Source organism: Gopherus flavomarginatus, chromosome 21, assembly GCF_025201925.1.
Source record: "Gopherus flavomarginatus isolate rGopFla2 chromosome 21, rGopFla2.mat.asm, whole genome shotgun sequence".
Classification (NCBI taxonomy): Eukaryota; Metazoa; Chordata; order Testudines; family Testudinidae; genus Gopherus; species Gopherus flavomarginatus.
The window spans coordinates 5557717-5581392 of record NC_066637.1 but is presented as its reverse complement, the minus strand read 5'-3'; the positions used below and the strand labels follow the sequence as shown (position 1 = coordinate 5581392).

At 38.8% G+C, this 23676-nt stretch overlaps 1 protein-coding gene across 2 annotated transcripts in view; it reads right to left on the bottom strand.

Moving 5' to 3' along the window:
* Positions 1–23676, bottom strand: part of MORN1 (MORN repeat containing 1) — a 116314-nt gene that overhangs the window by 84468 nt on the left and 8170 nt on the right. For both annotated transcript variants that reach the window (XM_050931717.1, XM_050931718.1), the window contains exons 4-7: positions 22363–22473; positions 21015–21105; positions 18857–18944; positions 3066–3162 (exon numbers count right to left, since the gene is read on the bottom strand). In XM_050931717.1, the coding sequence (XP_050787674.1) occupies positions 3066–3162; positions 18857–18944; positions 21015–21105; positions 22363–22473 (387 nt within the window). The remainder of the gene's footprint in view (positions 1–3065; positions 3163–18856; positions 18945–21014; positions 21106–22362; positions 22474–23676) is intronic.

Here is a 23676-nt window from a genome sequence, read left to right as displayed (position 1 = left end):
AAAGTTTCCTTCCCCACCTTCACTGAAGTGTGCTTTGTACCATGACTGCCTCCTTCCATCACAGAGACTGATGCATTTTAGTAATGTTGTTTATATATCATTTGTGAAGAACTTGGGGATTATGTGTAAAGCACAATTAGAAAGCAGAGGTGTGATTTTTGCACTAATGAACAGATATGTCAGTGAATCAGATATCAGTCTGAAAACTGGAATGATAGTTGTCTAGGCTCTGTTTTGTTTACAATGCTGGTTATGAGACTGTATCATAAGGGACAACCTTCCACCAGGAGGGGAATAGGTAGGTGACCCTTGTTGCTCTTTTCTAGCTCTGATTTTTAGGAGTGGATTAACCTTGTGTCAGTTTCAGATTCCTCGAAAAGTGAACAATATTAATGTGCATTTCACAGAGTCAAGGAATTAAACCAATCCTTTTCCATTTTACATGCATCCAGGATTATCCTGGCTAGAGGTATTAAAATGTATAACTACATGGAAGGGCCATGTATACTATTTTTTCCTATCTATACACTCAACTAAAAATTTCATCCAAGCTTTTATCATCTCAGGTTTTGATTATTGCAACATCCTTCTCTCTGACCCTGACAAATTCAGCCTTGCCCTGCTCAGATACATTCAGAATGGTGCTGCAAAGATCACTTCCTCCCCCTGGTGCTTTGACCATCTCCCCTCTCATTGCATCCTTCCTCTGCCTCTCTCATCTCTACGGCTTCAAACATAAGCTACTTCTTCTTCACTTTCAGTGTCCTTCATGGCCTAACCCCACCATGCCCATCATCTCCCATTCAGTACCAAGATGTCAACTGCCTCTGATTGGTACTGTGCCAGTTTTCATCATTCACTTTATAATCTTCTAGCAAGCAGCTTAACGCTTTATCTCATGCTATTTCTCGTGTGGGAGACACCTTCCATAAACATCTGCAAAACTAACTCATTATCCCTTCAAAACTCTCCTTAAAACTCTAATTTTCCATGATGCCTACAAAAAACTTGACAACATTAGACTGCTGGTGTGCGGAGACAATCGTGCTGACTAAAACTGTCTCATATTTTCCTTAAATTTCCTCTTCTGTCTGTTACCTATGTGTTGTCTCTTATCTCATACTTAGACTGCAAAGTTTTTGGGACAGACACTGTCTTTTTGTTCTGTCTTTGTACAGTGCCTAGGACACTGGGGTCCTGCTCCATGACTCGGATTCTCATAGACTCATAGATTCATAGACTCATAGGTCAGAAGGGACCAATCTGATCATCTAGTCTGACCTCCTGCACAAGGCAGGCCACAGAACCCCACCCATCCAATTTTGTACAACCCCTATCCCAGGACCGAGTTATTGAAATCCTCAAAAATGGTTTGAAGACCTCAAGCTGCAGAGACACCACCAGCAAGCGACCCGTGCCCCACGCTGCAGGGGAAGGCGAAAAACCTCCAGGGCACCTGCCAATCCGCCCTGGAGGAAAATTCCTTCCCGACCCCAAATATGGCGATCAGCTAAACCCTGAGCATGTGGGCAAGAGTCACCAGCCAGCACCCAAGAAGGAGTTCTCCGCAGCAACTCAGTACCCATCGCATGCAACATCACCCCGCAGACCATTGAGCAGACCTGTCTGGTGGTAATTCAAGATCAATTGCCCAAATTAACGATCCTATCATAACATCCCCTCCATATACTTATCAAGCTTTGTCTTAAAGCCAGGAAAGTCTTTTGCCCCTACTACTTCCCTCGGAAGGCTATTCCAGAACTTCACTCCCCTAATGGTCAGAAACCTTCGTCTAATTTCAAGTCTAAACTTCCTAATATCCAGTTTATACCCATTCGTCCTCGTGACTACATTAGTACTAAACTTAAATAACTAATACTTAAATAAGTAATACAAATGATAATAATTCTACAAATTACAGTATCCTGCTTATTCTCGTCCACCAAGCCATTTCAGATTTCTTTCATGCTGCCCCCCACATGGAACACCTTCCCCAAACAGCTCCAATAGGCCACTAAATTGTCCTCTTCAAATCCTTTCTTAAAACCTACTTCTTGTATGATATTTACAACTAATACCAGAAGGGTTGAGGAGCAATCAAGTATAGATGATGTGTACCTTTGAAAATGCTGAGAAGTCAAAAGCTGGATGAGTGATCAAAGGGGATTCTAAGGTGTTGTAACTATGCTTCACACAAGAGATGCTTTCCTCTACCCTAGATCTTCTTCCCTTTCCATTGCAAAATGAGTCATGGAGATAATTCTGGAACTCTTTCTAGAGGTCTGACACCATAAGCCATGTGCCTCTCCTGTGCCATATCCAGTCCTCAGCTAGAAGAGGAGGCTAGCCTGACTCATGATCTTTGAAAGAGAAAAATGGAGAAATTCTAAGGGTCTTCTCTTCCCAAACAGTTCTTCTAATTTCATCTTCCATCCAGCCCTAACATTCTATTAGGTTTTCAGCAAATACATCTTCTTACATATTGCAACAACCATTTCCAGTTTGGAAACCATGATACATTATGTTCTAAAATCTATCAGAATTTATTGGAAATATAGTACTTGATCTTCTAGTTAATTTTTATCTAGGGCAGTTTGTGAAACAGTATAGAAAGCAGCCAGGAATATGCTGAATAATTAACCGTGGAAGAGATTAATTTCAAGTTGTGACCTCTGCTTTCTGAGCAGGACAATTTAATACTTGTTTTTTAAACTTATTATGTTATTATTTTTGTGAATAAGGTAACAGCCTTTAACTCCAGAAACGTATGTGAGATTTGCTTTAAAAGGAAAAGAGCACATTTTTCTCCAAAAAAGATTTCAAAGTAACATTTTATACTTCATTGTGGCTCTGTTTAATTTGAATTAATAGCTTCCCCCCCACACACATACAAATGTGCCACTCAAACAGCTACGCTTTCTCTCTTATGAACTACATGTTCCAGGCAAACTGAGTGCACAGAGGAGGCTAACACTATAGCCAGATCATATTAATCAACAGAGAGACAGCCAAAGCATTATGTTGAAGTCTTGTTAATAACTGGATAGCATAATGAATGAACGTACCAGCAGGGTAGCCATTGATCCACAGTCCATCATAGATGACACCAGAACAATGAATTTCAGTGCCCTGTCCATTGAACACATCATTTCTCCACTGTCCCTTCAAATAGAAACACATTGATTTCAAATTTGCAACACAGGCTACTTTATATCGAAGGGATTATTCCAGAGGGTTCTCATTAGCCAAGTGGGTGGCCCTCAAGGTTCTTTATAAATACCCTTCCAACAGTTGTGTGAACATGTTGAATGGGGGACCACACAACAGTCGAGGATTACGTGGCACTCCACAATACACCCTCTAAAGAAAAAGAATCCAGCATTTCTTGCCGAAGGTTTGTTACAGTGGGGTGCCATTATCAGAGGTGCTTCTGTGAAGAAATTACATTGCACTTAAATGCAGAGAATGAGTTACTACTTGGCACATGCAGAATGACGCACCATTTCCTATACAGATTGTGAAGAGTGATATACTGGGACAAATTCAATCCCAAAAATTTCAGTGATGTACACCACTGCTGAATTTGGCCCAAGATATATAATATTATACACAAAGAAAAATTACGTTTGCAAAATCAAGCACTCAAAAGTCAGGGAATGCCAGAACTGAGCTGCTGTGCAACCGTAATTGGGCCCCTGGTATGCATGCCTTATGATAAAATCTTTAATTGCAAGACCAGATATTATTTTTCCCACAGGACCTCTGTCACTTTCAGCAACTGGAACTTTGAGATCCACAGCACAAAGTAACAGTATTAGGCTGTCATCTTCTGTGTGGACCAGCACTAGAGGGGTATGAGAGACAGACACCCTCTTCTAGTGGCTTTCACAGCTATTTGCTGACAATAGGAGAATGGTGAGACAGTCTGTCATAGGCAGGGGAGCAGGAATTCACACTTACAACACACACAGACAACCAAAAGTTTAAGTGTGGGAAGTGAAGTAGTACTTCTATAATATTTGCCAATAGCTATATGTAGCGTTAAAAAAAAAAAAAAAAAGAGGGAAAGTATGTGTTTCAGGCTCTCTCCTGCTCTATGGCACTGACTCCTTACACTTAACAGGGTGTTAGGAGCTGGAGAATAAACATGTTTTAAAGTCTCACATGATCTCATTTCTGCTATGCTGATCTACTGCAAATTAACATTTATTTTACGGCAGGTTGTTCAATTTCTGGTTCTGCTGTATGATAAATGGAGGCTGCACAAAACAAAGTGCTACTATAACTCTAAATTTGTCTAAGCCACCTTCAAATTCCAGATGGATTTAGAGGTTAGAATTCTTCCACTCTTTCCACCTTTAGCAACTAGTATCCAAATTAGAGAACACGAGCGACCGAGCACAGGCTGTTAAAAACAGTTCTGCAGAAATATGTTTCTGCAGCAACTCACTTTATTCTAGTTTTCCACTCATTATTTTAAAGCATTCCATGGAAATAATTTGAAAACAATTTGCTTCAGAGTATAATTGTTAGAAAGCATGGAGTGAAAGTTTCATAATGGACCGGATGGCAGGCTCTTCTGTTGTCCAACCCTATTCTCAGGTGTTGAAACCCTGCAAGGCGATGCCAGCTTATTTTTGTTGATTCGTTGGTGGCAGGTGCAATTCATTAACTCCATTTGGGACAGACAGGTGGGAGTAGCTCTTTGAACAAATAACTGGGTTTTTGCACAGAGAAATTTCAGTGGAGAAACTACAGGGATAGTCATTCTTGAAGAGAAAGCTTAAATTTATATATTTGTTAACATTAGCTGAGTTACCAACAACTACAGATATCAGGAAGGAAGTACGTTTGGACTAAATACAGTCTATGTATATAAACTGTATGTATATACTGTATATAGAGCAAGGTAAACCTGCTTGCTATATACAAATGTAGTTTTCAGAGCTGTAGTTCTGGGCCTGATTCTGATTCCTTACTCACACTGAGTAACACTTCATTTCACAAGTAGTCCCACTGAAATCAATGGGACTATTTATGCAGTAAAGTACTATAGAAAAGGGGTCAGCAACCTTTCAGAAGTGCTGTGCTGAGTCTTCATTTATTCACACTAATTTAAGGTTTTGCATGACAGTCATACATTTTAACATTTTTAGAAGGTCTCTTTCTATACGTATATAATATGTAACTAAACTATTGTTGTATGTAAAGTAAATCAGGTTTTTTAAATGTTTAAGAAGCTTCATTTAAAATTAAATTAAAATGCAGAGCCTCCCAGACCGGTGGCCAGGACCTGGGCAGTGTGAGTGCCACTGAAAATCAGCTCGTGTGCTGCCTTTGGCACACGTGCCATAGTTTGCCTACCCCTGCTATAGAACATGAGTTAGAATGTGACTCTTTGCTCTTGTATAACCAGTGCCTCTCTTCCTATAGTTAAAATAATCAGCTCAAAGAAAAGATGTAGCAATCATTTTAAAATGCTGAATATGCCAAAAAAATCTACTTCTTAGCATGACAACATTTAAAATGGTGCTCACACTTCTAAACATTCACTAATATGAAAGTATGAAAGATACCATACAGAAGTGAATTCAGTCTCTGAAGCGGTACTGGGGAAACCCAGTAACTTCAGCACTGCTATGTTACTTTTAGGAGAGTTAAAGACCATGATTAACAGAAAAGCAAGGGAACATGTAGTCACTCAATAATGACAGAGGCCTATGGGGATTTGGCAATGATTCAGATTTAGTGTTTAGCCTTCAGAGGGGAAAGTTATTATTATTGCAATAGAAATGTATAGCAGAATAAATCATTTTAATTGTAAAAGTGCGGAGAGGGAGAAAATGAGATTAGAGGGAAGAGATAATACTATGCAGTGGACTCTTCTGAAAAAATCTCACCATTTCTATCAGCAGTGTAGTTCCACCCCAGGCAGTGATGATGGTAACTAATGTAATCACACTATGAGCAGGCATTGCCATTTTCACAATGGTGTCATCTACACCTGCTCTGAGGAAGGTTGGATAACACAGTCAGTAAAATGTCAGTCAGTCAGCCAGCCACTCCGTGCTAGACTAAAGTAACCGCTACTACCAGCGGAGCTCAACTGGTGATAGCAATGGTGGGAAATCTGAAGTTTAAGAGGTTTCACGATAACTAGAAACTAATTGGTTTATTGTGATGTACTGAAATAATAGGAGACTTATCTTACTGTACTACATGCAAGTGTGCCATTGTGATGGGGTGTTCATCCCACACATGCTGGTAAAGAGCTAATATGAGAACCCAATTAACCTTCCTGCTCACACCTGAAGGGTGGGCTAGGCCAAATTAGAGAGAGCCCAGCTGGGGGAGAACAGGGCTTGTTTCATAAAGATCCAGCTGAGGGAGCAGAGAGTTCTTCCCTCTGTCTGGTATGCAACCTGAAAGAAGGCTGAGAAGGGCAGCAGAGCAGTCATGCTACTCTAAGGATAAGCTAGAAGGCTGACTGGAGACACAGGCCCTGAGGAGATGTAACCTGCTTCAACCCCTAAGAGAGAGGATGAGTGTGCCAGCCCCTGGAGAGCGGAGTTGTCAAAGGCATAGGAGCTTGAGACAAGGCATGGGGGTAAACTGTAGTGGATGAGGAACACATATGAGGAAGAGGTGAACAGCTGAGCCCAGCTTGTTTGAAGGTTTGATTTTTGTTTACATTTCTTTTGGACTTTGGTAGAGGATTCTGTGGCCTGGAAAGGGGCATGACTCAGCAAAGTGGTCTGGCTGGAAGGCTTGGACAATCTTATGGCTGAAGTAAACCAATGGATAGTAGGAGGACACTGAGACAAAACTTGCTGCAGTGCAACAGCCATCCAGGAGGGAGTGTGCTGGGGCAGCAACTTTGCCATAGCCATAGAGTTCTTTTATGTATGCCTTTTTCCAGCAGCTACCAACAAGTAAGATTTTAAAACTTTAAAAAAAAATGTGAAAGTAGCAGGATATCTAACCGTTCTTATGGTCCATCATCCTCACCCATAAAGGTGCCTGCCCACTTTTTACTAACAGCCCCAGTGGCCTATGGATAAGGCAATGGCTTTCTAAGTTAGAGAGTGTGGGTTCAAGTCCCATATGTGGTGAAAAACTACTTTCTACCAACAGTCACAAGTGCTCTCTGTTTGGGTTACTCCCTTTGCTAGGTAATTAAGCCATCTCTTTCTTTGATTTGCCTTCAACCTCTCCTTGGCACACTTCCTTGCATCATCCTCTCTTCCAGATGGCATAAGGATAGGAGATAAGTATTGCTAAAAGTTGCTTAGCAATGCAACACATGCAAGGTTTGGAAATGCTGACGTTCACAGAAGCGCCATCCACACATCACGTGTTGTTAAGGACAGCCAAGAGCGTTAACAGCCGGAGCCACAGAAGGGCCCTAAGGAAAACAGCCACCAGACAGCAAGAGAAGGGAGGAAGAAAGAGAAATGACCACAAGTTTCCAGACATGGGCTATATTGTGTTTGTTTTTGTTGCCTTTTTGTTTGTAAGTAAAACTCACTGTTCATTGATCTCAACAGGTAGCTCTGCTTTTTAATTTTTTTAAATTATTTTTTAAACACAATAAGACCATTTTTGGTATCATTTCCATCAGTTTGCGGAAACCAAAAAATAAACAAAATAGTTCCTGGTTAAAAGTAAATGATTATCAGGGATAATATTTCTCAGTTAACTATCAGATGAAGAAGGGCCCTTATCCTGCTCCGTCAGTAGTATCCAGAATTACAATCTGATATTTTTATAATACCATCAAAGTTTTTTTTGAAGTTCAAACTGAATGTATTCATATGAAATCTATTTTAAATGGAAGTAACATATGTTTGATAAGTAGATAAGAACATTTAGCACTTGTACAGAGTAACATTTCCACAGCACCATGTTATAACATTAATCCTCATAACATCCTTGTGAAATAGGTGTCACCCCCATTTTACAAATAGGGAAACTGAGACACAGAGAGGTTAAGAGATCTGCCCTAATGCACAACTCAGAAATAGCTAGCTCCCATTCAACAAAACTTAATCAATAGCAGAATAATTGCACTAGTGTTTTTCTACTCGGGGCAGTTGAATGTTATACAGCCTCCTCACTGACAGCACATTTTGATTAATGTGCAGATTTTCTGTTTTGATCTAGGAATTTTTTTATTTTTGATACTAATTCTTTTCTGCAGTGGTGGAAAGGTATCTGCTTATGAACAACGAAAAGGGGTTTTCAATGAATCTGAAGAAACAAGTACTTAATTTTTTATTTCAGGAAGCAATTTCCAGTTAATTGATGGTGTTTCCATTTCTAAATGAGTAGCTATTATACTATTATTATAATTAATTTTGGTTACTTCAGTCTCATCTTGTATGCTACTGACAGTATATTATTTCCATATGATCTAATTTGATTGATAAAAGCCCAAACATCTCCATTATCAAGTTTCAATCCATTGAGACATTTTCATTTGTATAGGAGTTTTCTTATTCAATAGGCTAATATTTCTTTTGCCCTTCAAACAATGATTGAAGGATGGATTGCATTAAATGATTCTGTCATTAGGGGCCAGGTACCCAGCTGGTGTAAATTAGTGTAGCTACATGGAAGCATGTAAAGCTACAGCAGTTTATACCAACTGCATATTTGGCCCTATGTTTGGATACGTCATGACTTATTGTACCTATCTTCCTCTTCTTACAAGCTCTGTTTGACAGAATGTTATAATTTATCCACAACAATTCCAAGACCTCCACTCTTAGTAGTAATTGATTAATAGCAAAAAGTTTACAATGTTTCATTTTTCCCAGGTGTCAAATAATAACGGCATATCATCCTAGAAAATTATTTAAGTTAAATTAGATGATAAAACTGTTCAATGTCCATTTACCAAGCAAGATATCAAGGTTTCAACTGCATTTCACCTTCCATGAAATAAGCAATGTACATAATATTCCTTTTATTTAAAAATCAATAACTATGGGCTGGGGTGGGGGGGAGGAAAATACATCATTGACATCTTCTCTACAGACTTGGCAGACTCCCCACCCAGCTCTCAATATAGAAAACATTTTAGTGTCCAAAACTTAATTCCCTTTCCTGAGGTTTTAACTTAAAAACATCTGCTGTAAACTTTGTATCTTAAGTTTCCTTCTTAGCTGGCTGTTCTAGAGGTTTTTCCCTGCAGGAGCACCTGTCTCACACGCTGGCCCCTGTCTGGCTTCAAAGACTCTCCACAGTTGATCTTCCTGAGTTGGAACTAATGAGACCTGACTGCTAGGTTGAGTAAGCAAAATAGCTTTGCTTCTCTGGGTAAAATATCCTGTCACAATGCAAAATATTTACTGTAAGTCCTCATCCTAATCTATTATATGGTATATACAAGTTTGAGTGAACTGAAGGAAGGGGGTAAGAGGAAAGCTTTTCTTGGATTACTGGTCTGTATTCCGACAACTATTATTGGTTACACCCTCCTACTGGCATATTCTTGTGAATATTGCATTATGCACATGCCTTTGATTGTAACAAAAGGTCACGGAGCATTAGAGAGACTGCACATTCATACGTTTGGAAAGTGTCAGTGAACACTTGACAGTACTGGAATACAAATAATAAGTTATATTCATGAGTGAAGCAATAGCCAGTGATGCCAACAGCAATTTCAATTTTTATTTACTTAAAAAATGCATTGCTACTTTTCCACTGCTGACATTACTGATCTAGGTTGTTCTAATTGCACTCATCATTATGTTACCTTAGTGTCAAACTGGGGATGAGTTTTTACTGTATCTATACTTTCTCAGTTTTCCACAGGAATGTGGTATAAATCAGAACTATTGAAATCTGGTAATTTAAATATCAGCCAATTAAACTTAAAGAATCTGCATAATTACTGAGGCTATTACTCTTTAAAACAGATAATGAAACTCAAACGGATCTTAGAAAAAACATTTCAGGTGAAAAAGCCCATAAGGCTAGCCACCTGGTTAGCGTAGTTAACAGGTGTATCAAACAGCAGGCCTTCCTCTGGGAAAGAAGACAAACTAAACTCAGCCAAAACACACACAGAATCAGCAACAGGGACAGAATGGAACACAGCATCTGCTTACTGGGACCTATGCAGCCACGAAAGAAGAGGAATCATAGGTAAGAAACACTTTTCATGTGGAAAAATAAATGCTTTAGTTCATTAATCCATGCAAACTTCATATGTATTTCATTAGATTGTCTCCCAATCTCAACTGCGTCCACACAGTCACATGTTCAAATTGAATTCATAAGAATATAGGTCAATGATGGGAATTTTTATGCCTTAAAGCTTTCAATGCTCTAGTCTCATTATAGATTTTTTCAGTATTCCAGTTTAGTACCTGTACTCTTACCTCTTGGCAACATTCCTCCCCCAGTGTGAAATTAGTTTTTTATGGTTATGCAGATGATAACCTGAGTTATTTTGCCATTAACAGCTTCCTCCATTAGTGTAGTCTTAACTACTGCTTGTTCACCTGATGTTTAATCAAACTGTTGGCTGAGATAAACATTTTTGAAAAATCCAAATGTGCTACCAGCAGATTGACCTACTTACTAATTTCTCTCCTTCCAAGGGTTGTCCAAAAGGAAATCTAGCTGTTGTGTTATTACAGATCAAAAACGCAGAGGACAGATACACCAAATGTAGCATCCGTGCCCTTATTCAATCTGTTCTTTGACACCTCAAAAATACTGCCATGTAGAAGTGCTTCCTCTCCTATACTAAAGATTGAAACATTTGTCCATGCACTTATTTTCCTAAATTGGTTATTTTATGACTGGGCTGATTTGGCTTCTTAGATCCACTCTCCACTCAGCTTCTTCAAAATATTGTCCCAATAAGGACCATAACCTTTCAAAAGCAACCTAGAGAGCCCGCCATCTTCATGAGTAAAGCTGTTGTGTGCAAACTGGGTAAAGTCCTAGATAACTTGCAATAAATAAAGCTTGTGTACATAAGAATTTTGAATGCCCAAAGACTATGCCAGGAAAATGTACAGGCACAAGCTTTCATGGGCAAAACAGAGGCTTGAGATTCCCTGTGCTTGATACAGATAACAAGATTTGTTTAGCATCATGACTGGCTTTGAATCTTTTCATTACCTGTACACAGTCTCTGATTAGGTTTTGCAAAACCTAATTGCTCATTTTTTTTACAATTCACATCTTGTTTAACTCTTCTGTCTTATAAGTGTGTATTCAGCATAGCAAGAGCTGAGCTGTTATTGTATCACGATACTATCTTCAAACGGTTGGGGCACAGCCTGCCTTTAGATATCTCAACATTCTGAGAGTAAATTTGACCTCAAGTTCTTCAGTCCTTGCTTCCAGCAGCAATTACAAAAATATCTGAAGACTAGGTTTTTCCGTCTGCTTTCCTAAATTATCTTAACCATATTGTTGGCAGTTTTCTTCCTGGAAGGCATTAAAATACATTGTATAAGAGGTGCTACATATGATGAGTAACTGATCTAAGAATGTTCAACCCCCATAATTTTTAATGTAAATAACTACAACACAAACTAATTTTGCATTAACAACTGCCTAAAATATTAAACAGTGGAAAAATATTTGCTGCAGATTTCTATACACCTTCAACAGAATCTGTCAAAGGATAATTTGTTGAAGCAATTTAGACAAGAGATTTTCTTCACATGACGAACTTAATGTTCATCTCTAGTTTGCCTAGCCCAAAAAGATTAGTTGTAATGTGGAATGAACAGGATGGTGGGGTTAAGGCAGAGGGGAAAAAAATGAGAGAAAGCTCACGGTTTAACAAATGGCACTGTAAGATGTGCAGAGAGGCTTGTAGCTGGGACAGTTCCTGTTGACTCGGTCAGTAGGGAAATTCTTTTCAGGTTGCCTGGAAGTGCCATTTAATATAAATCATAAGGGTCACTGAGTTGAAATGTGACTTGGTAACATTCAAGATGTACACACATAAAATTTACAAAGTGAGTGGTATATTCTGCTAGTTGTCTACATCTGCGCTAAAGCCTGGCCACTAGCTGACAGAGGCAAGAGATAGAAAGGATCCTCTCACCTCTGTAAGGTCACAATGGGTAGTCTTAAAATCTATCATCTATTTTTTCCAATTTGGAATGGAAGAGACAATGCCCACTGTAAACCTGGATGTTAAGTGAAACGTCAAAGCCAAAGACAATGGATAAGGGTGGGTCCACTAAGAGACATAGGCCTAAGTCCCATTTTTAGGCACTTGTCTGAGCCACAAAACTCACCTAATGCTGCAAGTGCCTAAACTCGCTTGGTGCCTAGGTTTTATTCCTCTGGGCATGTGTACTGCAGCCTCACCCTATCTTCTGCCTGAGTATGTATGCTGCGCCTCATGATAGGCAGTCTGATGCCTATCTCCTGCCTACACTCCAGCGTGATTCACAAACTGATAGAAAGGAATTCAGCTGCCCAAGTCACATATGGGCACCCAGCCTGGGAGGCAGCCTCTAAGCATCTCTATTGGATCAGGCCCCTCAGACACACACAAAACAGCCCACGGAGTGGGGCAGAAGAACAGCAGCTCCCTTATAATCTTTAGCCCTGTGAATAGGGTACTCACCCAGGATGTGGGAGACACCTGGTTTGCATTCCACTGCCACCTCACCTCACCCCTGAAGGGGAGAAGGGTTTTGAACAGGTATCTGCTACCTCTCAGCTGTATGCGCTAATCACTGAGCTCTAGGGTATTCTGGGGTGGGGCTCCCTCAGTCTCTTCTACTGAAGTTGTGCATTTAATCCTCAATTACTTGGGCAAGAGATCATGTTAGAATGACTCTAAAACCTAGTGGGTAGGGCACTCACCTGAGAGGTAACAGACCCTTGTTCAAATCCCTTCTCTCCCTCAGGAGGGAGGTGACCTAGGAGTCTTCCACATTCTGGGTAAGTATTCTATCCACTAGACTAAATGTTATAAGGCAGCTTCTGCCCCTCTGCTGCCATAACTGTCAAACCGTGCACACAGTTTAGGTGGCCGAGTGCCTGTCTTCTCTCAGTTTCTGTATCACTAGCAGAGCTAGGAGCCTTCATGCAGTTTGAATTTAGCCATATATCTCCATGAGAGGAATGCAGGATCTCCCACTAGGTGGCTTCCCACTTAGCATGCTGGCTTTGACGACTGCAGTCTAAGGTACCTATCCCTCCATTCATTACAGGGAGTCTAGGTCCCTAATTTAGGCTTTGTGGATTGCAGTGTTATTCCTGTAATTTTTCTAGGCACCTAAAAGTTAGGCATCATGACACTCAACGTTGCAATACCTAAATCCCTTCATTGATCCCACCCTAAGTGCCCAAGGCAGATAGGCAGACAGGAACATGTTTATTTTGCTATCCTGCATAGGAATGAGGCTTTAGGAGCAGAGTGTGGAAAGAAATTCAACTTGCAACTGTGGAAAGATTTGACCATCTGATTGAGCTGCAAGATCTAGATCACTAGGATGACTTGGACAAGGCTTCTAGAAGACTGAGCAGCTCATTCCTAATGACAAGACAATATGTTAGTTAAGTTTAATATCAGAGTTTAACAACTTCTATAAGTTCCTTAGCTTTTAGTGTTTTATTACCACAATATGTATAAAATCTTTAAAGTAGTATGTGTTGGATGAATACTAATAGCAATGTTGGGATTTTTGTTTGTTATCTGCTCATTTCATAAACTTGCCTAAGAGTCAATTAAAATGCTAAATTAATCAGCAAAGTATTGTTGATAGAATTGTTAGATATTTTTCCTATCAAACTATTTTTCTGTTTGAGTTCATATGCATTGTAAATAAATACAATACTAAACATTTACAACCATGCAGGGGCAGTCCAGGATAATGTAAGCAAATCAAACTTTGGGGCGTTTAATAGATCAATCTGTAAACAAATGTTAGAGAGCCACCTAGTGGTGCAAATAATGCATAAGCTACACTCATTTATCAAAAATGCCAAGCCAATTACTCCCTTCTTATTGCCAGTTAGCAATGTTTCATAACAACATGGATAGGCAACATGTACCTAAGACCAGAAACATACTGGTAATGGTACATTTTTTGTTAATAGTTTCCATATCTAATTCAAACTAATTTGTACTATCCCAGGAATAGCAAGTGTTACTTGTCCTATTGAAAAGCAACAAAGAGTCCTGTGGACCTTATAGACTAACGGATGTATTGGAGCATAAGCTTTCGTGCATCTGACGAAGTGGGCATTCACCCACGAAAGCTCATGCTCCAATACATCTGTTAGTCTATAAGGTGCCACAGGACTCTTTGTTGCTTTTTACAGATCCAGAGTAACACAGCTACCCCACTGACGCTTGTCCTATTGATTATATTTTTTAAAAAAGCATACATGGAAATAAGAGTAGGGAGAAGAATTACTGTGTTCATTTCTATTCAACTGAGAAACACATCTTTAACTGAAAAGGCAAAGAATTCTCAGCACAGGAACCCTGATATCAAACAGAGAACAGTATGGAAGGCATGACTAATTATATACCACATTTGCATGATATAAAATAACACACTGATTAACTTTCTATTACTGGAATTCAGTGGAGATTTAGTGTTCAAGTGGGAGGAGGGATGCTAGAGCCAGGTAGTAAGCACAGGTGTTGTACAACCTTCCCCATGCAGTTCAGATCACCAGCCTCACTTCTGCCTCTTGGTAGTCAAATTCCAGGCTCCTCTTTGGAGGTGAATACTAGTAATACTCTATAATGCCTCATTAATTGTATGTGTTGTAGGGGCTAGTATTTGAGGAGGCCAAGTATTCACTATGGTCTAAAATTAGACCACTAAAATCAGTTTCAAAAGGAGATATTTTGAATCCTTGGCATCAAACTCTGAAAATTCCTGAATTTAAGAAACACTGTCTTGGAATAAAAGATACACTCCCACTGTAAACACAGTAGAACACTTGGACTAGGCTTGCAGCTCTGGAGAGCAATTTCTCCATCAAACGGAGATGCAGAAACCCACAAAAAAAAAAAACATACTGCAGAGTCCTGATATTGCATTGTGATATTTTGTAGTATGACACTGAACTGCTGGAATGCTAAATTTTCAAGTGTGGATACATCACAATGAAAACATTTCCTTGGACCGTCAGGACATCATACTGCAATTACTTTGCAGATCTCTTCTTCCCCGTTTGGCACAATCGCCTCTCAACTCTAAGTATATGCTTAAATACTTTGCTGAATCAGGACCTAGGAGAGATCCTGGTGACTTCTCTCCAGTTATCCAGCACTCCCCAGCACACTGCTTCACATGCATCAGGCAGCGTTCCATTCAGTGTGCCGGTCATCAGGCAACCCATTTGCAGCTGCAATCAAACTCTGAGCTCCTCCAGCACCCATGCAGAGACAGTCAATATGACACTAGAGCTACAGTTTGAGTATCACTGGGATAGCCCAACCCCACTATCTTTAAAACAGACATACAAAATCCCTTGCTTTACTAGGAAAGTCATGTTTTTCTTCCTAAGACAAAGTCAGCTGAGTACCCACATACTGATTTGCCTGTTTCCTGAGCTGAATTTCTCTAAAATCTTGTACATCTGAGATATTTGATTAATTTCTTTTTATTTCTATGTACAGTCTTGTAGCTGTTTTGCACATTAGCTTTCAGTGTCTGAAAAGCTGAATTTTAGAACTACACCCAATGTAAATTCATACAGGACTACACTTGCATCCCTACAGACAAAGGCTATGCCTACCCTACAAGCACTACAGCAGCAGCATTGCACTATGCCACTGTAGCACTGTAATGCAGACACTTGCCATAGCATTGGAAGGGTTTTTGCCAATGACTGTAAGTCCACCCCCTCCAGAGGCGATAGCTAGGTGGATGGAAGAATTCTTCTGTTGACCTAGCTGTGTCTACACTGGGGCTTAGGTCGGCTTAACTATGTCTCTTATGGGTGTCAATTTTTCACACCCAAGTGACATATCTAGATCAACCTACATTTTAGGTGTAGATCTGGCCTAAGGCTCTAAACTAGTAACACACATACATAAGACAGTGAATACATTACAATATGCCACAAAAGTATAGTATAAGTATTCTTCCATATGCTAGTCTACCTCCCTCCCCTTAAAATGTTAACTTCTAAAAGTATTGTTAGGATAAGGGTATTAGCAGACTTATCTGAAGTTTAAAAAAACTGAGAAAGAGATCTTTGAACAAACCCCCTCCACACACACACACACACACACACACCAAATTCTTCTTCTAGGAGGGAAAGAGGAAAAATCTGTCATATCCCCTCAAATTAACCCCACTAACATTTTGGAGAATGTGAACAAGGCATACATGTTTACAGACAAATAGATAGAAATTGCTCCTAATGATTATCTAATTTCCTACATTAATGCACGAGTGGCATTTCTGTACTTCCAGAGCAATAAGACACAACAGACTATGCGTTGTGATGCATAGCCAGATTGTTTAATGTTATTGTGGTCACATTGTATCTGCACTTCCATTTTTGTCAAATTTCTTCAAAAAAGGCCCTACTCAGTGGGACTATTCCTGATGGTCTCCAATGTGAGTTGGATCAGGCTCAAAGTCAATTAAAGAGAGAGAGAGAGAGAGAGAGAGACACAGACAGACACTCAGAAGATGAAAACAGAGCTTGCTTTCGGACACTTGCTTTGGATGGAAAACCCTTTGAGTTTAGACACTAAACATTATGTAACTAAGCTGTAAAACAGAGCAATAGACATAGCCACAGATCACTCCAAGCAGGAAAATTAGCCACCTAATACTATATCATCTCAATTATTTCCTAAGAAATGATACAGTAGCGGAGGAAAAAAAAAATTGATAATGTTTTTAAATACTGCTTTTATTTTAAATGAACAAGAACACTTTGAAGCCTAAGACACTGCTGGATCACAATCCTGTCTCTTCAGACACTGGTGGTGTAAAACAAGTTTCAGGAAAGTGATTTTTTTTTTTTAAACAAATAAAGGTCCTACATTACATACACACATAAAATGGCCCTGGTTCAGATCCTTAACAGCTCAAATTTAAAACTGGAGACTTGTTTTTAGCCTCCAGACATTCTATAATTGCAATAACAAAACTTTATGCCTTATTTATTGTATAATTATTCACATCTATACATGATATGGATGGCACTTGGTCTTCAGCCTCTTGCCTGACAATGCACCTATTTGTAAGTTATTCACACCCTGCCATATCTTATTGCTTCATTTACACTGGAAAGATACTCACCTTTCTGTGTTGGAATATTGAGTTCCTAAGCAACTGAATACCTCTTATTGTAAAAAGAGGTGACCAGGCATCTTCTAATTTCTTTTAATCAGCATTTGTTACTAGGCTGTCATTTATATTATAGACAAACCCATCAAATTTAGTAGAATGTCATGTATATATTGGAGGCAGAGTTAGAAGAGAAGGGGCTTAATTCTGCCCTGCTGTAACCCTGGTATAAACTCCATCTGTTTACACTGGGGCCTGATTCTGTTCTCACCTACACTGGTGAAAATAAGGAGCAATTCCACTAAAATCAGTTGTCATGCTAGTATAAAAGTGAGAGGAAAATTGGGCCCCATTGCTGAACTTGGTGCTAGCTTTCATTTTTTTTCCATTTTCCACCAAACTAATTTCTCCTTCTCTGGTTTAGCAGCAAGTGAAACATTTGACATGCAATTTTTCGGGCCTTTGCAATTCATGCTACACTGGGATAGAATTTCACAGCACTGAAACTACTTGATCATACTATTGTCTCATTTGAAATGAATCAAAGATGCTACTGGATTCCTTTGTTTTTTTAAATTCCTCCAATGTATATACTCCAATCATTTTTGTGTGTGTGTGTGTATATATATATTATATATATATTAAAAAAAAAACCTGATTTTCCACTATCTTGCATCTTGTATAACCATTTACACGTCTGCAAAGTTAGGGGAAAATATTACCAGGTGTATTTGAGCAGAGACATATCACTTGGTAGCACTCAACACACACTTTGGTGCTAGGCAGTGGGGAATCAGGCCCATTCTACAGCAACGCTGTAATAACACTGTTTATGAGTGGCATCTTACAATTGCTTAAGTGTTACTATATACACTGTAATTTTATCTGTTTTCTGTGACTATTCATATGCACAGTGGTTGTGGCGACAAAATGTGTTTATATGGATTTTCACAACAAAAGTGAATTATTCATTAACTCATCCTGTTTATAAAATTTTCAAGTGTCCAATCAGGCAGCAGAAGTAATACTGTCTTAAAGGACCAGTCATACAGAGCAAATAGCTATTTGTAAATCACTAATATTCCAGTAGTCCTAGGGAATAATTCCCAAATAATTATGGCTGAATTGTGTCAAGTATCAGAGGGGTAGCCATGTTAGTCTGGATCTGTAAAAGCAGCAAAGAATCCTGTGGCACCTTATAGACTAACAGACGTTTTGGAGCATGAGCTTTTGTGGGTGAATACCCACTTCGTCACATGCATCTGACGAAGTGAGTATTCACCCACAAAAGCTCATGCTCCAAAACGTCTGTTAGTCTATAAGGTGCCACAGGATTCTTTGCTGCTATGGCTGAATGGTATTTACATAAAAATAGTAGAATAATGTCAAATAATCCCAAAATGATATTCTACTAATGGATAATTCATGATCAAAAATGGGCTAAATTTGTCAAAGGAGCTGACTGCTGTGAATAATATGCCCAGCTCTAGTCATTAAGTTTCTGGGCTATTCACCTGAAGCACCCTGTACAATCCTCCTTTGTGCTTTCCTAGTTACAGCGCTACTGCTTCTCACATGTCCTTTTTATATACCTCATATATAGTTCCATCGGCACAGCGCAGCACCCCATGACCCTGTTGCTGGTCCAGGATCCAGTCTCCTTCATACTTATCACCATTCCTGAAACAACCAACCAGGAGAAAATTCTTAATGTTTACATGCTTTGTGACTTGATAGATAACATAATGTGCTATCCTGGAAAACCAGGGCTTGCAAACCTGCAGGATAAGCCATTAAAAGTAAACAGCAGCAGCAAAGCATAGTCACAGCGAAGTCAGCATAATAATGCCCACAACCTTCAACTGGCACTTCCTCTGGGAAGCAGGCGACCATCTGGAAGTGCTTAATTCAGCCAGCTCCCATCACTGGCCTTCAAACCCTTTTCACCCCAGAGACAGATAACGGATGATACATTGCATGAGTTATTTCTATAGGAGACCCTTTCCTTTATTCCCTGATTGAATCTGATCTGCGAGGTGCCTTCTAAGAAGTGCTCACAAACATGGAGACATTTGTGAGTCAGAGGCACAGGTAAGGTACAGCTCGCTTTGCAACCAAGGTAAGCCAATAGATAGAGTAGATCAGTATGACAAGCTATGGAAATGGCCTGTTAGCAGACTCTTATTAACAGAAGTCCTCTATAGTTCCTTAGTAAGAATGATTGATCCGCTTCTACCATGCTGTCAAGCCCTTACTGGTATTGTTATTCTTCTTTCATTGTATGCTTACTTATACGCTAGTATGTGATCAGTGGGGGCTACTATCCATGCATAGCCAATATAGAAACAGAAAATAGAAAAACAAAGTGCAAAGCATAAGCACAGAGCCTAATCCAAATCCCACTGAAGTCCATGATAAGATTTCCACCTTGACTTCAGAGGCTTTAGATATATCCGAAGTGTAAATTAGTTTTGCTGAACTATCTTTTGACTCTACAGCCATTGGCACATGGAGTCTCAGCAACTGAAACTTCAGGACTCAGAGTTCCGGACAAATAAAACCTTAATTTAGCAATTCCTGTCCACACAGAAAGCCACTGATAGTCATGCTCAAGCATGATTTTTGGTGAGGCTGACCTTCATTGTAAATATACTGTATTTAGATAATCACATTACTTTTGACAGTTTTTTAATCTAAAAAACAAAAAGATGTTAACAAGTGTTAGATACAGAGCTAATCAGTTATTGACAGAGCTGTGTGTTACTAGCATAGCTAAAGCAGTACCACAGTGAAGTACTGATGATTTACAAGCAATTACAGCAGCAATGCTTAGATTGTGATTGCCAGTATTTCCTGTGTAAATTCATTTTTTGAGGAGTTCAATATCTCATCTTAGGCTATAGACTGAAATTCCACATATAAAATCTTAGCCACATGAATTTGAAAATTATCTTTAAGATACAGCAGTACTAATTAGTTTAAAAAAAAAAGCCTTTTGACATTCTTGCAATTTAAATATAGCTTCTGTATTTCACTGTGAAAACCTAAAACCCTTTATGCACTAGCAGGGAAATCGAGGTCATTTATTTCATGTATGGAAGTTGATTATGTCTTTTTAAAGAACCCTTTCAGAAAGTCCGTCAGTAATGCATGTGGACTCGGTACATATGTCCAACAGCTGAACACCAATTCAAACAAAATTCTGCCCAGCTTCCATGCTGAGGAAGTCCATGCAATGCCTCAAAAGAGATGAAAAATCAACTTCCAAACCTTGCATAGGTTTTCATGATGTGGAATCTGCATGGATTGTTTTTGCTTAATTGGATCCAAAGAATCTCTATGTACAATATTCATTAGCAGGACAGAGGGTAATAACTCCAAAAGGGATCAGGCAAATGTAAGTGTGCTTGAGACAATTTTTAAACTTTCCACATTTCCACAGAAGTTTTTCTTGTTTTGATTTAATAAAACAAGGACAACAAAAATGGCACTAAGAGTTTGTGGTTTAACACAAATGTAATAACGTTCAGAACTGAGCACGAACTTAAATATTGGAGAAGATGTAATTACTTGTTATAAGATCCCAATGAAAGGATAATCTTTCATACATGCAAAATGTGAACGGCTAGATCTAGGCATAACAGGGTGAGTTTCACCTTAACTCACTTTCCCAATTTTTGCATGTTTAATCCAGCCCCAGAATGTTATATTAACAAGAGCAAAACAATACAATAAGATTAAAAAACTTACTTGAAGGTCATTTTCCCTCCTCCATGTTTCTTATTATTGTAAAAGGTTCCTTGATAAGTTTGTCCATCTTTGTCAACAAGTAATCCATGTCCTAAATAATAATAAATAGAAAATCTACAGCAGACACCAACAATCTCTAGAGACAGGAAACATCCTTACATATCTCTGCAATAAAATCCCTTAATATATGTTTTTTTAATGTAGTTAACTTCTAAACTGCACAGAAAATATCTACTTCAAACTCAGGGCACAGCCAACTGATGAAGGTTTAAGCAAAAAAAAATAAACAGTTTGGGTTTTAATTATCCAAAGTTTTTCCAAACTTTGGTGGACTACAAATCAGGTCAGACATTGTTGTTTATTTCAGTGGCACCCACCACATGCTAGGTGCTGTAAGAACTAACGTCCTGATCCTACAGAAAGACATATGCACACTTAACTTTTATGCATTGAGAGTAGTCCCATTAAAATCAGAGCTACTCACAGTGTCTCTAGTCAAGTCAGTGGCCCTGTCCCCAAACTTTGAACATTCTATGGACTCAGCCCTGCAAACAGTTACACAGGTGAGTAGTTTGACTTCAATGAGATTAATTGCATGCATAAATGGGACTACTCACGCATGCAGAGTTACCATCTTTGCAAATAATTGCATGATAAGGCCTTTTGTTATCTCAAAAACAGCACCACACATTTTGCAGGAAAACCTATCTAGTTCTAGCTGAATAAATATAAGAAAGGGTTTACTTCAAATCTCTAGAGGTTTGTGTTATACTTAGTCTCATCATCCCAAATATTCAGTCTACCAGGCTCCAGCCAATTAAAGTGTAAACAGTCAGTGCCAAATTCAGTTGTAGTGTAAGCAGGTGCAATTTAACTCAAATTAAGTCAATGGAGTTGTACTTAATCTGAATTTGGCCACCAAAATGCACAAGTCCTTGGTTTATTCTGTTGTAAATGAACTTTTCTAACTAAGTCTGCTCTACTTGAGACACTCTTGGTGGTAGGGGAAGGGAGACAGAGTGAAGGGATTTTACCCCAATTAGTAAATAAGGCCTATTTCAGCAAGATAGATGTGATTAATGTCAAATGCACATAATCCACTGAATTCAGTGGAACCACTTACATGCTTAAAGTTAGGCCTGAGCCTTGCTGAATCAGAGACCGTCTACTATTCTCTATGTATAATACCTAGCACAATTGGTCCCCATTCTTGGTAGATTCTTAGGCACTGCTATCATAAATGTGATTAATAATGTATAAAATAAAATAATAATAATAAAAAAAAATCAGAACCTCAATTACTTTAGAGTGAATTTTAATCAAAGTTTCCTCTCAGACTTTAACTTACCTTCTCTCATTCCATAGGAGAACTCCCCTTCATATTTCCCACCATCTTTGTACTGCATGACTCCATGTCCATGGAGCTCTCCAGAAACAAACTGACCTGAATAAGTGTTTCCTGGAAGCAAATATATGAGAAAATAAAGTGGAAAAAAGAAATAATAGCTGTGTCAAATATGGTTTAAATAATCTCTTTTTTTTAAGTCTAAGATGTGCTAATAAAAAAAAAGGTTCCTACTGTACCTTTCTTACAGAGCAATGGTAGAAGGTATTTTAAAAGTCATAAAATGAATAATTAATAATGGCTTTTTATTATCAGTACAGTCAAATGAAGAAAAAACCTGTTCATTAGGTCTTTATCTTAAAACTAATGAATTATAATCCATATCCCTTCATGTCTTTAAAACTGAGGCATCTTAAAAATGGCAGTGACTTGTTAAAGAAGATTCATAATATGTTCTTTTATGGTTAAGAAATGTATAAAAAGGACTTTAATTTCATAGTCAACTTAACAGCTTTTTGATAGCATGTAGTCATTCAAATCTTCTGTATGAAGCCTGGGAAATCAGGAGCTTGGTACTAAAAATACAGTACTGTACAGTGAATTTGTCCGTGCCTATACCATCTCAGAATGAAAAATAACTATATTTTTCTGTCAAGTAATTACCCTATTTATTCATAGAATAAAAAGGTTACATGGACTCCACCCCATACCCGCTACATGCCAGACATCAGAGACTGCCAATCACAAGGGCTGGGGGTAGAAGGAAAGTGACTTATCCTTAGGTCAAAAAGGAAGCAGAGGTGAGGACTTACAACTCCTTCCCATAGTATCTTCTGGGGCAGCACAATTACACGATGCCCCACATTTAGAGATGAACTTAAATAATTTTTCATGAGCTACTCCTTACCCAAGAGTTTCTTGCTACTCAAGAAAGGAAAAAGGAGAGGTGTGCCAGCTGGGGTATAGGTTCATTGACACATCCATGTGTGAGAACATACACAAGATCTGCTCACTAATCACAGGGTGATTCATCCTTTACTTTCTTACAAGATCAGGGCTGAAGGAGTTTGATGCAGGTGTAAGGATCTGCCTGTGTGGAAATCCTTGCAGGACTGAGATCCTTATCATCAAAGGTAAGAGACATGCGTCTGATTTACACGATTATCCCTCACCCATTTTTAAATGCACTTTGCTTGGAGTTAACTAAAAGTCAACATAATCCAGTATAAAACAGCAAACACATGAAAACCCAAAAAATAGGATTTACAATGGAAACCCGGAAAAACTCTTATTTAAAGCAAAGCAAGGTGGCAATTT